The following is a 13409-nucleotide window of genomic DNA, read 5'->3' on the forward strand; positions in this document are numbered from 1 at the left end:
AGGCTGATATTCAGACAGAAGTCAGAGTGTCAGTAAGCTTCAGATAGTCACATGACAAAAGAGGCTTCTAATTCATTTCAGCAGTTGGCTTTAGGAAGTGGCGGGGAGGAAGGGTTGAGTCTGGGTCTCAACCTCTTCCTATGACTGAGAACTCGGGGTGCTGGTGTGTTCTCCTTGATTTCCTGAGCAGCATCCTTAGTTGACTCCCAGCACCATGACTGTACGGGAGCTGATAAAGATCTGTGTATGAAAGGCTATTTCTCTCTACCCCTGGGATATACTGATTATCTCTCTGAGTTTTCCCAACAAAATAAAAATATTCATAGGAGCATCTGTTTCACTTTGGGCTTTAGGGACATTCAGACTGGATCCTGTCTGTTAATTTCATCATTCCTCTCCTACACTGTGCTTATTTAGTAGCCCACGCTGACTGTCCGGAGCCCCCTAGGACTGATCCCTGAGTTTATTTCTAGGTGCCTTTAATTCCTGCCCAGTCCCCGAGAATTCAGAAACTGTGAGAAAAACCAGTATTTGTGTTTTCCAGGGGCTTTGCAGAGGTGCTAATTAGCTCCTTTGCACAAGTTCTATAATCAAACAGTAAGAGGATTGTTGATTTTTTTTCCTCCTCTCCTCCTCCCTTTTGGCTTTTGGCCCCAATAATAAGTATGGTTCATAAAACTCATCTTGTTCCCGGCTCTGGGCTGTGCTGCTAGCAGCTCGACAGGGCAGCTGCCCCTGTGCTGGCTTGCTAGCTGACCTGGAACTGTGACAATGAGTATGTCCTCTTTCTTTGCGTCCTCATTCCTCATTCTTCTTGGGAGGAAAATAAGGGTTTTTTTTTTTTTTTTTTTCCTTCAGAATAATGGGGATTTGTGATGAAGATGAAAACATGTGTGCCTCACAGGCTGTGGAACATGTGTGCCTCACAGGCTGTGGAGAAGACACACAGAGTAACTTGTCAATGTATTATACTCTAGTGAAACCCATTTGTAATTCACGTTCCAAAAGAAAAGATTTATGTGGGCACATTTTACAACTTTCCTCTGGATTATTTTTTCATGTGGGTGAGCACTTTACACTCAGTGTGAAGAGAAAAGATGCCAGCATAGAAGAAAGAGGGCATCTTGGTGTGAGTGAAGTTTGAATGAGAGGAAGTCTCAATACAGAATTAAGCTGGAAGTGCCCATGTGCCTTCTCGAATTATGAGCTGCCAAAGTGGCATTTTCTTTATCCATCCACTGACTAGTGTTAGTTCATATATTAGCTCCTCCTGGTCCTTAACTTCTCTCTGGAGGAAACTGGCCAGACATACCAGGAGACCCTGACGCATGATTTTGTGGGATGGATACAACACACTAGCCTCAGTGTGGCCAAGATTGCTCTCCTCTTAGCTCCCCCATATTTACCTGACTCTCAGCCCAGTGCTCACTTTGCTAAACTGGAATCATACACTGAAAGGCTCATCGCAAACTGTTGAAGGCTCAGCTGTTTTGTAAAAGCTAATATTTGTTTTACATTCATGTTACTTATTTAAACACATGTCTAGAGGCCCAAGCATTGCACCCTTTTAAAATAAATTCGACCAGTAAACAAATTCACAGGAGTCAGCTGGCAGTATTAACGCTTTGAACTCCCCAGCTCAAGGTCTCATGGCATGGAACACTGGAAACTAAAACTCCTGTTTCATTAAATGAAACTATTAATATATATATTTGAAACATGTCAGTAAATTCGTTAGTATTTTTCAGTCGCAAATAGCACATATTTTCATTGTCTGGATGGTCCAAATCTTCAAATGATATGTTGCTAGACTATTTGTTCTGGACAAAATCTGAGATATTATTTGTTTATCTGGTATTTTGTTTTTATTGTTCTCATTGTGAATTTTGTTTGGTTATTTGGAAGTCATTTAGAAGCAAGCACATGGAGTTAATCAATAGGTATTATCTTTTCGATTAGGATGTATTAAAGTCAGTTAACATTCAAAATTTTGTGTGTCATGTTAATATTTCAGAATATTCATGATGCTCTTTATTTTTGAAGTATCTTTTCGTCTAGTGAGTTTTGCTTTAAATTTAATTTAGTTTAATCCTCCTATTAATTGTTCAGAAAGTCAAATATCTCTAGGAGGTATATAACTTGGCTCAGAATATGGAAAAGAAACTTTTGGGTAAAAAAGAGATTTAAAATAGACATTATGAAAATTATAAACCCCCCACCCCAACCCCACTTTCAAGCAAGAATTATAGCAGAGGCAGGAAAAACTAAGATATCTCAAGGTGAAAGAAAAAGATTACTGGATCTAAGTGAGGCAGGAACCATGATCAAATAAAATTATGTTTTGAAAAAAAATTCTAAATACTTTATTCCGGAAATGTACACTTGTAATTCACATTTAATGTTTTTGATTCCTTTCAGCAATTTTACCCGAAATAAACTGACGATTTTGTCTAGGAAACATTTTCGTCACCTTGACTTGTCTGAGCTGTAAGTAATAATTTTGTATGGCATTTGCGGAAAATAATTTCAAAGGGAAGTGTAATTAAGTATTTTTAAAAATAAGCGATGCTGCAAATCTATTTTTATATCAAAATTTGAAAATGAGTTGAAAAACGATTTCTTAATTGTGGGCTACTTTTTTTTATTCCTTCACTAGAGTATGATTCAGCAGTAAAAAAAATAGAAATCTCAATAGTAATGTATCATTTATGATGAGTTTAAATGTTTTTACATAAAGGACTTGTTTTCTAAAGGAGAGGAAAAGATAAGGGTTTTGTGTGAAAAGTATGGCTACACATCTCATAGCATTGGTTTGGTTTTTGTTCTGTCCAGGGCCTAATGGAGAGCAAATGCATTCAAGGAGGAAATATTAATACCAGTGGGCAAAGCCAGCACGCACTGTTGGTTTATGCTCCAAATGACGGTGCCCACTGGCCCTTAATGAACACTGGAGTAGAGACAACCCTCTCCCTACCCACCTATCTTTGTGAGATTTCCTACAGGGTCGGTCACTGCATTCAGGATTTATCCTCATGCCTAAATCCCTTTTGTTGTAAAACGATAGGAAAAACAAAGAAATTTATTGATCTTTGATAGCCAGCATTTCCAAGTGTGCTGAATTCTTATTCATTTGTTTATTTGGCTTTGCCAGTTCTTTCAGTTGGGATCTTTTAGTTCCGGCATGTGGGATGTAGTTGCTTGATGAGGGGTTGAACCCGGGCATTGGGAGCTCAGAGTCTTAGCCACTGGACCACCAGAGAAGTCCTCTTAATTCTTGTGCTGTCACTGTGAAGCAAATATAAACTGTTGACATTCCTACGCAAAGAACCCTAAAGCCCAGGATGTGTGTGTCAGAAATGAGCAAAGGTGGACCAGGTCTTTGAGTACTAGGCAATACCTTTTTCTTAACCTATATGTGGCCTGGGATGTAGGGTCCACCTCTAATTCACAAAGAAATTGTGCAGATTAGAAGATGCCACTAGTAGAGCAATGCCAAGTTAATGAGTTAGGTAATAAAGAGAGTTACATGGTGGCAACTCTTTTGGAATAAACATAATCCAGAAGGTGGCAACACTGGTTTTCTAACCCACCAAGAGTTTAGTTGAGGATTAACTGAGGCTTCTGTTGGCCTATTTTAGCAATGAAGCCTATGCATGCGTGCTCAGTCGTGTCCAGCTCTTTACGACCCCATGGACTGTAGTTCACCAGGCTCCTCTGTCTCTGGAATTCTCCAAGCAAGAATACTTTAGTGGGTTGCCGTTTCCTTTTCCAGGGGATCTTCCCAACCGAAGGATTTATCTTGGGACTCCTGCATTGCAGGTGGATTCTTTATATCTGAGCCATTTGAGTTAGGTTCTAACTTAGGGCTGGGCATACAAAGCTTAAGGAAGACATGTGAAGTAGAGTAAGCTACTTAGTATAAAAATTTTGAGCATCACTGCACAGACTTTTTGTGATGGGTTAAAAATTGGATTCTGGTTTCATTTTCACATGTCTCAATATTCTCCCTGTAGCATATTTGATCAAGTCACTCAACAAATGTTAACTGTGTGCCTGTTACAAATCAAACTAACATGACATTAGGCCATGGGGATGTAAGGAGAAAGGTTTGTGCATTCCAGGACTCTGCTATCCAGTGGAAGAGGTAGAAGCCTAAACAGATTAAGTCTAACCTGCTCTAACCATCACTGCAAAAGAAGTCTGCTCAGTGTGTGAGAGGAAGAAGCCAGCTGTCTGCCTGTGCTGTGTGGTCGGATGAACACTGGTGTATTTATAATTGAAGATCCCTTTGCTTCTTTATTCCTTCTTAGTTTTTCATGGATTCAAAACACCAGGAAACAACTTAGTTGGAGTTTAAACATTGTGGATTCAAAGGCATATTCCATACCCAGTAGTGTCAATTCTTATTTTGGTGTTGGAGGGATATTTGGAGGCTGTCAAGCCAACACAAATTAAATTAATATGCCTTGACCACATTTTCCCCAAAGAAACTCCTGGAAAAGTCTCCAGGGATTCCCTGAGATTCTTAGAATCCAACCAGAAAACCACAGGAGTAAATGATGTTGCAAAGCCCAGGTCCTGTCCTCAAGGAAATCTCAAGTATTGTGGTTAATGCCAGGCAGAGTCTACATAATGATTTTAAATGGCCTCATTTAAAGGCTCATTTCCATAAATGGAAGTCATCTTAAATAGGCCACTGAGTATTATAAAAAAGCATTTAAAGATTTTTTTCTTGTGGTTTTTATTTTCCTCTTGACTACTTCCTCCTTTACCAATCACAGGCCACAGGAGTCCGAGGCAGCATGTCTGAATGGTGGCTTTCTCTGTGGACACCCTCTGACAGGGGCTAAGTAGCTCAGCCTGTAGCTCAGTTGCCCTTGCTCTCAGAAAACCTGAGGTTGGGATGGGTGCACGTGCGTGTGTATGTGTCTGTGTGTTTTTCTGTGTGTGTGTGTATGTGTGTGAGAGAGAGAAAGATAGAAAGAGAAAGACAGAGAGAGAGAGAGAGAGAAAGATGTCCGAGAGCTTCCTTCCAGGTTCCATCAGTCACATTCACTCCAATTTGACTTTCTTGCACCAGTCAAACTGGACTGTGATCATGTCATTTGGAAAGCCAGGAGTATACCCTCCCAGCACTCACACTTTTGTCTTGTATTCATAATCTCATTTTTAGATCAGATAAAATTGCTCTGTCCTCCACTGAAGTTTGAACTTATTAAGTGGTAACACTTGAATCTCTAACCTGGTTAAAAGTCAATATGTTGATGTTCCTGAAAACTTAACGTTGGCTTCTTCCCTTAAGATCTTCAAAACAGTGTAATAACTCTGATAAATTTGTCATGGCATCTTATTTTTCTCCATCTTATGAGACATTGTTTTCTGTACTACATTATGGTTATTTCTATTCCTATCTTGTTTCCCTATGGGTCTGAAAGGTCTTATATCACTTTGCATCCTTTAGCCTCTATGGAGGTGTTTACACATAGCAGAAGATCAGTGTTCAATTAATGATTGAATAATAAGTAGTTATACTATAAAGATGGGTGTGTCTTCCACAGATTGCCAGATGGAAGGAATTCATAATGTTATTAGTGCTTTGTTAGACACTTTTATAGCTAAAACTGAGAAAGAGAAGGCTGATTGAATTTCATTTTTGTTCCATGTAGAATCCTGGTGGGCAACCCATTTACATGCTCCTGTGACGTTATGTGGATCAAGACTCTTCAAGAGACTAAACCTAGTCCAGAAACTCAGGATTTGTACTGTCTGGATGAAAACAGCAAGAATATTTCACTGGCAAACCTGCAGATACCCCATTGTGGTAATATACCTTTAAATCAATGAGTTCTATTTGCTATTAATTATCTAATTGCCATTGTGGATAGAGAGACTGTGAAGGTTACCATTACCCAGATTTTGTATATATGCTGTGGATGTCTCTACTGGGTTGGACCACGTTTGTGTACAGTAGCTGAGAGCAGCTTTGCTGAGCATTCTTTGCAAGTAGAATATTAATGATCAGTGTATGATTTTAAGCATGCAGAAAAAGTGTACACTGTTTATTCCTTTGTTTCTTTGTTCATTTTTCTGTGCATCCATCCATCCATCCATCCAAAAAGTATCTGCTGAGAGTGTGGTACTTCACTAGCCATATATATTTGGTTGGCACCCAGGCTATGTAGAGCAGGGGTCCCCAACCCTTGGGACTGTGGACTGCACAATTAGAAACCAGACTGCACAGCAGGAGGTGGGCAGTGGGTGAGTGGTCAGTGCTCCATCTGCTGCTCCCCATTGCTCCCCATCACTCTGGCATTACTGCCAGAACCCCCCTCCCCACAACCTCACTCTGTGGAAAAATTGTCTTCCATGAGAGTGATCCCCGGTACCAAAAGTGTTGGGTACTACTGATGTAGAGGAAGGATCTCAGGGGATAATGTGTCCTGGCAGCATGAGAACATACAATTCAATATAGAACATTCCTTAAACTTGTCTTGGTCCCAGATGTCAGTGTCTCTTGGTGGGGTGCCACAAACGTGCCCTTAAACATGCTTTCTCCCATGTCTGGATTTACAGTCTCCTTTAGTCTTGTCCCCCATTTCTCTCCCCAGCATTTGTACTTCCAGAATTTAGAAGGGCACCATATCATAAAATAGCTCTGTGAGTGCCAGTGTGTTTACAAGAAAGGAAAATCCAAGGGTTCTGGTTAGGATTTTACTGCCGAGGGCTCTAAGGACATATCTCTGCAGTACCCACATATGCATATTATTCCTCTGTTGAAATTTTAATCAGTCAACCAGTTAATCAGTTCACAATTAAATGTGATCTTCTGGCCCAGTGGCTGGTGACACAGCAGACTGTCATGTAGCACCTGGTTCTTGTCTAAGGGGAATCTGTGTATTAACCATAAACTTTCAAGTCTTCATTTTCAGAGGAGTCTATTGTTTGGAGTCAATTTTTATTTAAGGAAAATATAGCTGCTGCTCATTTTTAATGAGAACGTAATAAAGGAATGATAAGCATTTGTTTCTTCCCCCGAGGAGTCTTAGAAGACAGCAGTTACCCTTTCCCCAGATTTGTGTTGTAACGAGGACCCTTTGATTTCACAATGGGGAATAAAGCTTTGTCCCTTGTCAACTTCTCTCAGCTTTCTTTATTAGCCAGTACTTTAAAAAAAAGCTTTTAATATCTATCTTTTCCTGATAACTGTTCTCTATTCTGGTATAAATTTGTACCACTGAGAGAAATCGCCTAGAGGGGCAAGAAATTGAATGTTGAGTCACCTGGCCACTTGGCTGGCTCCCAAGTCCCCACGGCTATTGTGGCCACACTTTCAGCAACCACCGAGAGGGGAAAGAGAAAGCATCTGACTCCTGCTCTGATTTCACAAAAGGCTCTTAATAGACGTCTGCTTTGCCCTTGCCTGAAACCAATTCTTTTTTTTTTTTTTAACTTTTGACCATATTGTCTTGAGAACATTCCTATAATACACCCACCTAATGTGTTGTTGATAGACCATTGTGATTGGGGTAGGGGAGGGATAGGAGTGAACTGGTTCTAATGTTTCGTGACCAATTTGTCAATTTTTAATATTTTTGAATTTGTTTCCTACAAATTAGTCAATGAACTCTGTATACAAGAGTGAGGCCTTGAATCCACTGCTAGAGGGCATGTGTTTGGTTGATTGATTAGGACTGAATGATTACTTTTATGGTCATATTCAAAATTAATTTCAGTGTCAACAATGCTTTTCATAAAGCAACATTAGAAAAGAGGAACTGACAGACTTTTTTGTATGTGTTCTTAAGCTGTTATGTTCTTTCTCTGCTGATTTTTACTTTCTTTCCAAAGGTTTTTTTCTTATAATTGCACAAATACTATTAATACAAATTTTTGCAAAAATAATTTCCTACATTTGCATATTAAACTTGTCTTATGCTTGTTTGTGATCATTCAGATCAGTAATCATAGATCTATCATATCTTTTAAATCCTCGTCTGCTGTTCATGGTAGAATATATCTTGATTATGTTAAATTTTCCATATTGATGGGCATTTCCCATTTTATTACAAAATTATTTCAACAAGTATCCTCATACATAATCTTTCTACATACATACAGATGCAAAGGCTTTTTAGAGTACATAGTAGGAAACAGAATTTTTGGTTAATATGGTTTGTACATTGAAAAGTGATTACCAATTTATAGCCACCCTAGCAAAGTGTACCTTATAGCAAGCTTCTTATTTTTTGTATCTCTAAAAAAATGGTATGTCATTACTTTTTAGTTTGCATTTTCCTGATCGCTATTGAGTATCTTCTGTTTTTTGGACATTGCAATTATTCTTCATTGAATTGCCTACTTATATCTTGCCTATTTTTCTATAAGATTATTCCTTTTCCTTCCACTGATACTGGTCATTGTTTTATTTTTCCTAATTGTTTGAAAGTTATAAATTGTTCCTCTATAAATTATATAAGGCCAAAATATTTATCACACATACTTAAACATATTTTCTGTAAGTATCCAGAAAGAATACCCAACAAGATGAGAAAAGATGCTTTTACTTCCCTGTACTTTCACCTCCCTTCTCTCAGATTGTTATTATGTGAGATTTTATTTTTAGATTGTTACTTGATGTTTTTGAGGATTTACTATTTCTTTGTATGTCCTGTAATTTTGTTCCACTACTTCCTCTTGGAGTGGTTTTTCTTTTTGCTGGAGTGTATCTTCTAATATTTCTTTCAGATAAATTAAAAAAAAAAATCTTCGTGTTCTTGCCCAATGGAAAATCAGCCTGTATTTTTTCTTCTCATTGGAATTGACTGAGTGTAAAATTCTAGACTCAAGATAACTTCCTCAGATTTTTGCAGATATCACCACGTTTTCCCTGTGTTCAGTATTGCTGATGAGAAGCCCAAGGCCAGCCTGATGCTTCTTTCTTGATAGGTAGCCCATGCTTTTCTTTTTTCTCTAGAATTTTCTAGGATTTTCTCCTTATCCATGTTATTCTTAAATGTGACTACAGTGTAACTAGGCATGTGTGTGTGTATTTAAAATTTTATTTTGTTTGACATTCAGTGTACTTTTTCAGTGTGAGTATTCACATCTTCAGTCCTGGAAGAATTTTATAATTTATTTAGATGGTTATTTACACTTCTGGCTTCTCTCTCCATACCTCTCACTCTTTCTATAATACTTTCCATCTGCTGGTTCTTTTGTGCTGCATAATGGGGGCCTGTTTACTCACTACTTTGCCCTTCAGCTATTTCTCCAGCTACTGAATTTTTCCTTCTGCCAATCAATTTTTAATTTCTGAAATCTCTAGTGATGCTTTTTTTTTTTTTTTTTAATGATTGAAACACCCTTTTCCATATAGTGTTTCATCTTATCTCTAGGGTATCCTCAGTACCTAGCATGACTGATTTTCTCTTGTAAACTTCCCGTAGTCATTGCTTCTACCTGGGGGCAGCTGCAGCAATTGTTGGATGCTGTGCCTGAGGTGGGAGGGCCAGGGTGGGATGAGGAAAGCTTATTCCTCTTGTCACTTCTTCTTGTTTTCTTAACCAATAACCCCGTGGCTTGGTGGAGGGGAGGCCCCACTGTGCCCTGCAGTCCACCTCCAGTCTCAGGTCAGCACAGCAGTCTCCCTGTTTTGTTGCAGTACATACTCGTGTCTGTTTCAAACTGTGCTGTTTTTCTTTAATTTCATTTCCCTACTTTCTTTTGTTCAGCAGTTTCTCATAGTTCTTATACAGCAATACAATGGCTTCTTATTTTCCAATATGATTGTTTATTAAAAAAAATTGATGTAATTTCTAGAGATTTGAGATGAGAGGGAGAAACTGACGTCTGGGGCTTAGTCACGTATTAATTTTCCTCACAACAGTTTCCCAACTTTGGTTCTTTAGGAGAAGTTAGATTGAGCATCAGATTATTCTAGATTGTTGGATTTAAATTCTGTCTCTGAAATTCCATGTTGGATAATATCCTCAAGTCTTCAAGTCTTATTTAAAACATGGATTAATGGTCAGTTGGGTTTTCTTTTAGGTCTCACCCTCAGCAAACATTTAAAACATATCTATATATCTATTGTGTTTAAGTCACAGATTAAACACAATGGATGGAGTTTATCTTATTGCCACTTTTTTTTTTTTAATGAAACTTGTTAGCTAACTCTAAGAGTAACTCACAGGAGTATGGACTTATGTATTTCATCACTGTAAACCCCAAAATTTGCTAGTAACTATGGCCATTGCATTTGGTTTGCAACTGGTAATACTTTAATTTCAATAAAAAAGAGCTATTGGGATTTAATTTCTTTGTAAGGTGGGCTTTCTTTAAAAACTTCCCCTTTTAGTATTGCGTTATGTAAGCATTGAGGAGAGTAAAAAGTTGGCTTAAAGCTCAATATTCAGAAAACTAAGATCATGGCAGCCGGTCCCATCACTTCATGGCAAATAGATGGGGAAACAGTGGAAACAGTGGCTGACTTTATTTTTGGGGGCTCCAAAATCATTGCAGATGGTGATTGCAGCCATGAAATTAAAAGACGCTTGCTCCTTGGAAGGAAAGTTATGACCAGCCTAGACAGCATATTTAAAAACAGAGACATTTTTCTGGAGTTGAGCTGTAGGAGTTGCTTGTATATTTTTGAGATTAGTTGTTTGTCAGTTGCTTCATTTGCTATTATTTTCTCCCATTCTGAAGGCTGTCTTTTCACCTTGCTAATAGTTTCCTTTGATGTGCAGAAGCTTTTAAGTTTAATTAGGTCCCATTTGTTTATTTTTGCTTTTATTTCCAATATTCTGGGAGGTGGGTCATAGAGGATCCTGCTGTGATGTATGTCAGAGAGTGTCTTGCCTATGTTCTCCTCTAGGAATTTTATAGTTTCTGGTCTTACGTTGAGATCTTTAATCCATTTTGAGTTTATTTTTGTATATGGTGTTAGAAAGTGTTCTAGTTTCATTCTTTTACAGGTGGTTGACCAGATTTCCCAGCACCACTTGTTAAAGAGATTGTCTTTAATCCATTGTATATTCTTGCCTCCTTTGTCAAAGATAAGGTGTCCATATGTGCGTGGATTTATCTCTGGGCTTTCTATTTTGTTCCATTGATCTATATTTCTGTCTTTGTGCCAGTACCATACTGTCTTGATAACTGTGGCTTTGTAGTAGAACCTGAAGTCAGGTAGGTTGATTCCTCCAGTTCCATTTTTCTTTCTCAAGATCGCTTTGGCTATTCGAGGTTTTTTGTATTTCCATACAAATTGTGAAATTATTTGTTCTAGCTCTGTGAAGAATACTGTCGGTAGCTTGATAGGGATTGCATTGAATCTATAAATTGCTTTGGGTAGTATACTCATTTTCACTATATTGATTCTTCCAATCCATGAACATGGTATATTTCTCCATCTATTAGTGTCCTCTTTGATTTCTTTCACCAGTGTTTTATAGTTTCCTATATATAGGTCTGAAACGAGATGCCAGTCCAGGTTCAATGCACGATACTGGATGCTTGGGGCTGGTACACTGGGACGACCCAGAGGGATGGTATGGGGAGGGAGGAGGAAGGAGGGTTCAGGATGGGGAACACATGTATACCTGTGGTGGATTCATTTTGATATTTGGCAAAACTAATACAATTATGTAAAGTTTAAAAATAAAATAAAATTAAAAAAAAAAAAAAAAAGCCCGACATGATGGGAAAAGCAGATTGTGCAAAGACACGTTTTCAAATTCTAAAGAGTGAAGTATTAGTGTTGCTCAGGATGTGTTTTTGAATAAGAAATAAACATTCAAACTCACAAAAAAAAAAAAAAAAAAAAAAAAAAACCAGAGACATTGCTTTGTCAACAAAGGTCTGTCTAGTCAAGGCTATGGTTTTTCCAGTAGTCTTGTATGGATGTGAGAGTTGGACTATAAAGGAAGCTGAGCACAGAAGAATTGATGCTTTTGAACTGTGGTGTTGGAGAAGACTCTTGAGAGACCTTTGGACTGCAAAGAGATCCAACTAGTCCATCCTAAAGGAGATCAGTCCTGGGTGTTCATTGGAAAGACTGATGTTGAAGCTGAAACTCCAATACTTTGGCCACCTGATGTGAAGAGCTGACACATTGGAAAAGACCCTGATGCTAGTAAAGATTGAGGGCAGGAGGCGAAGGGGATGACAGAAGATGAGATGGTTAGATGGCATCACCGGCTCAATGGACATGAATTTGGGCAAGCTCAGGGAGTTGGTGATGGACAGGGAGGCCTGGCGTGCTGTGGTTCATGGGGTTGCAAAGAGTCGGACATGACTGAGCGACTGGACTGAACTGAACTGTGTAAGCATTATATGATGAACAAATTCTCTACATTTTAAAAATACTTATTAATTTATTTTTGGTTGTGCTGGGTCCTTGTTGCTGCATGAGGGCTTTTTCTGTAGTTGTTGCCAGCGAGGGCTACTCCACGTTGCAGTTCATGGGCTTCTCATGGTGGTAGCTTCTCTTGTTGCAAAGCACAAGCTCTAGGTGCTCGGACTTCGTTAGTTGTGGTTCGTGGGCCCTAGAACTCTGGCTTAGCAGTGAATGGGCTTAGTTGCCCTGCAGAATGCAGGATCTTAGTTCCCGGACCAGGGATTGAACCTGTGTCCCTGCCTTGGCAGGCACACTCTCAACCACTGGACCACCAGGTAAGTCCCCAAATTCGCTCCACTTAATAAGCAAAAACACATCCTCCATGGTGCCTGATGTATCCTTTGAACATAAGAGTCACTTGATTAATGTTTTCTGAATTGATCAATTAATAAATGCATGAACTGCATTATATTAATGATCAGATTGGACTAGATATTTTATATAATGTCCCAGATATGTCAGTTAAGTAGAGATGAGTTAAACATTTATATTTTTCCAGCCAAATTGTTTCATATTTTAGCACTTTGCAGTTCCCATTGAAATGTTTGTCATTTTCGCATTTTGAAAGAATATCCTTTCTTCTTTCTCCTCTGCCCTTAGTGATTGAATGAGCTCAGTAGGCAAGGCTGGGAAGTTGAACTGCACAGTTCCCATTCCCATTCACAGCACAGTTGAAATGTCTCACAATATTTTTCTAACAGCCCCTCCTGCCGTGAATTACTGTAAATTTATTCATGCTGTGAAACATGTTGTGGTCTGTTTCTCCACCAAGTCCCTTTTAACCTTAGGAAAACTATTAATTACAAGGCAACAAAACATATTCATGTAAAATTTCCACATTAATCAGAAAAAAGGGGGTATTATGAGCAGTAGTTCTAAAGACAGAAACCAAATCACACAAGTGCTAGTGAAGAATGGTTCTTTTTCCAGACTGTGCTGATTTATTACTCCACATAGAAGTGTTCCCACTACTTCTTTTAGTGTTTTTCAATGACATTATTTATAACAGTAT

General features: G+C 38.6%; 1 protein-coding gene across 10 annotated transcripts in view; it reads left to right on the forward strand.

Moving 5' to 3' along the window:
- NTRK2 (neurotrophic receptor tyrosine kinase 2) overlaps positions 1-13409 on the forward strand; it is a 414185-nt gene that overhangs the window by 40617 nt on the left and 360159 nt on the right. For all 10 annotated transcript variants that reach the window (XR_003512340.1, XM_027550142.1, XM_027550137.1 and 7 more), the window contains exons 6-7: positions 2419-2487; positions 5667-5821. Coding sequence is in view for 9 of the 10 variants with exons in the window: in XM_027550142.1 (XP_027405943.1) it covers positions 2419-2487; positions 5667-5821 (224 nt within the window). In the remaining variant the exon portion in view is untranslated. The remainder of the gene's footprint in view (positions 1-2418; positions 2488-5666; positions 5822-13409) is intronic.

This window comes from Bos indicus x Bos taurus, chromosome 8 (assembly GCF_003369695.1).
Source record: "Bos indicus x Bos taurus breed Angus x Brahman F1 hybrid chromosome 8, Bos_hybrid_MaternalHap_v2.0, whole genome shotgun sequence".
Classification (NCBI taxonomy): domain Eukaryota; kingdom Metazoa; phylum Chordata; class Mammalia; order Artiodactyla; family Bovidae; genus Bos; species Bos indicus x Bos taurus.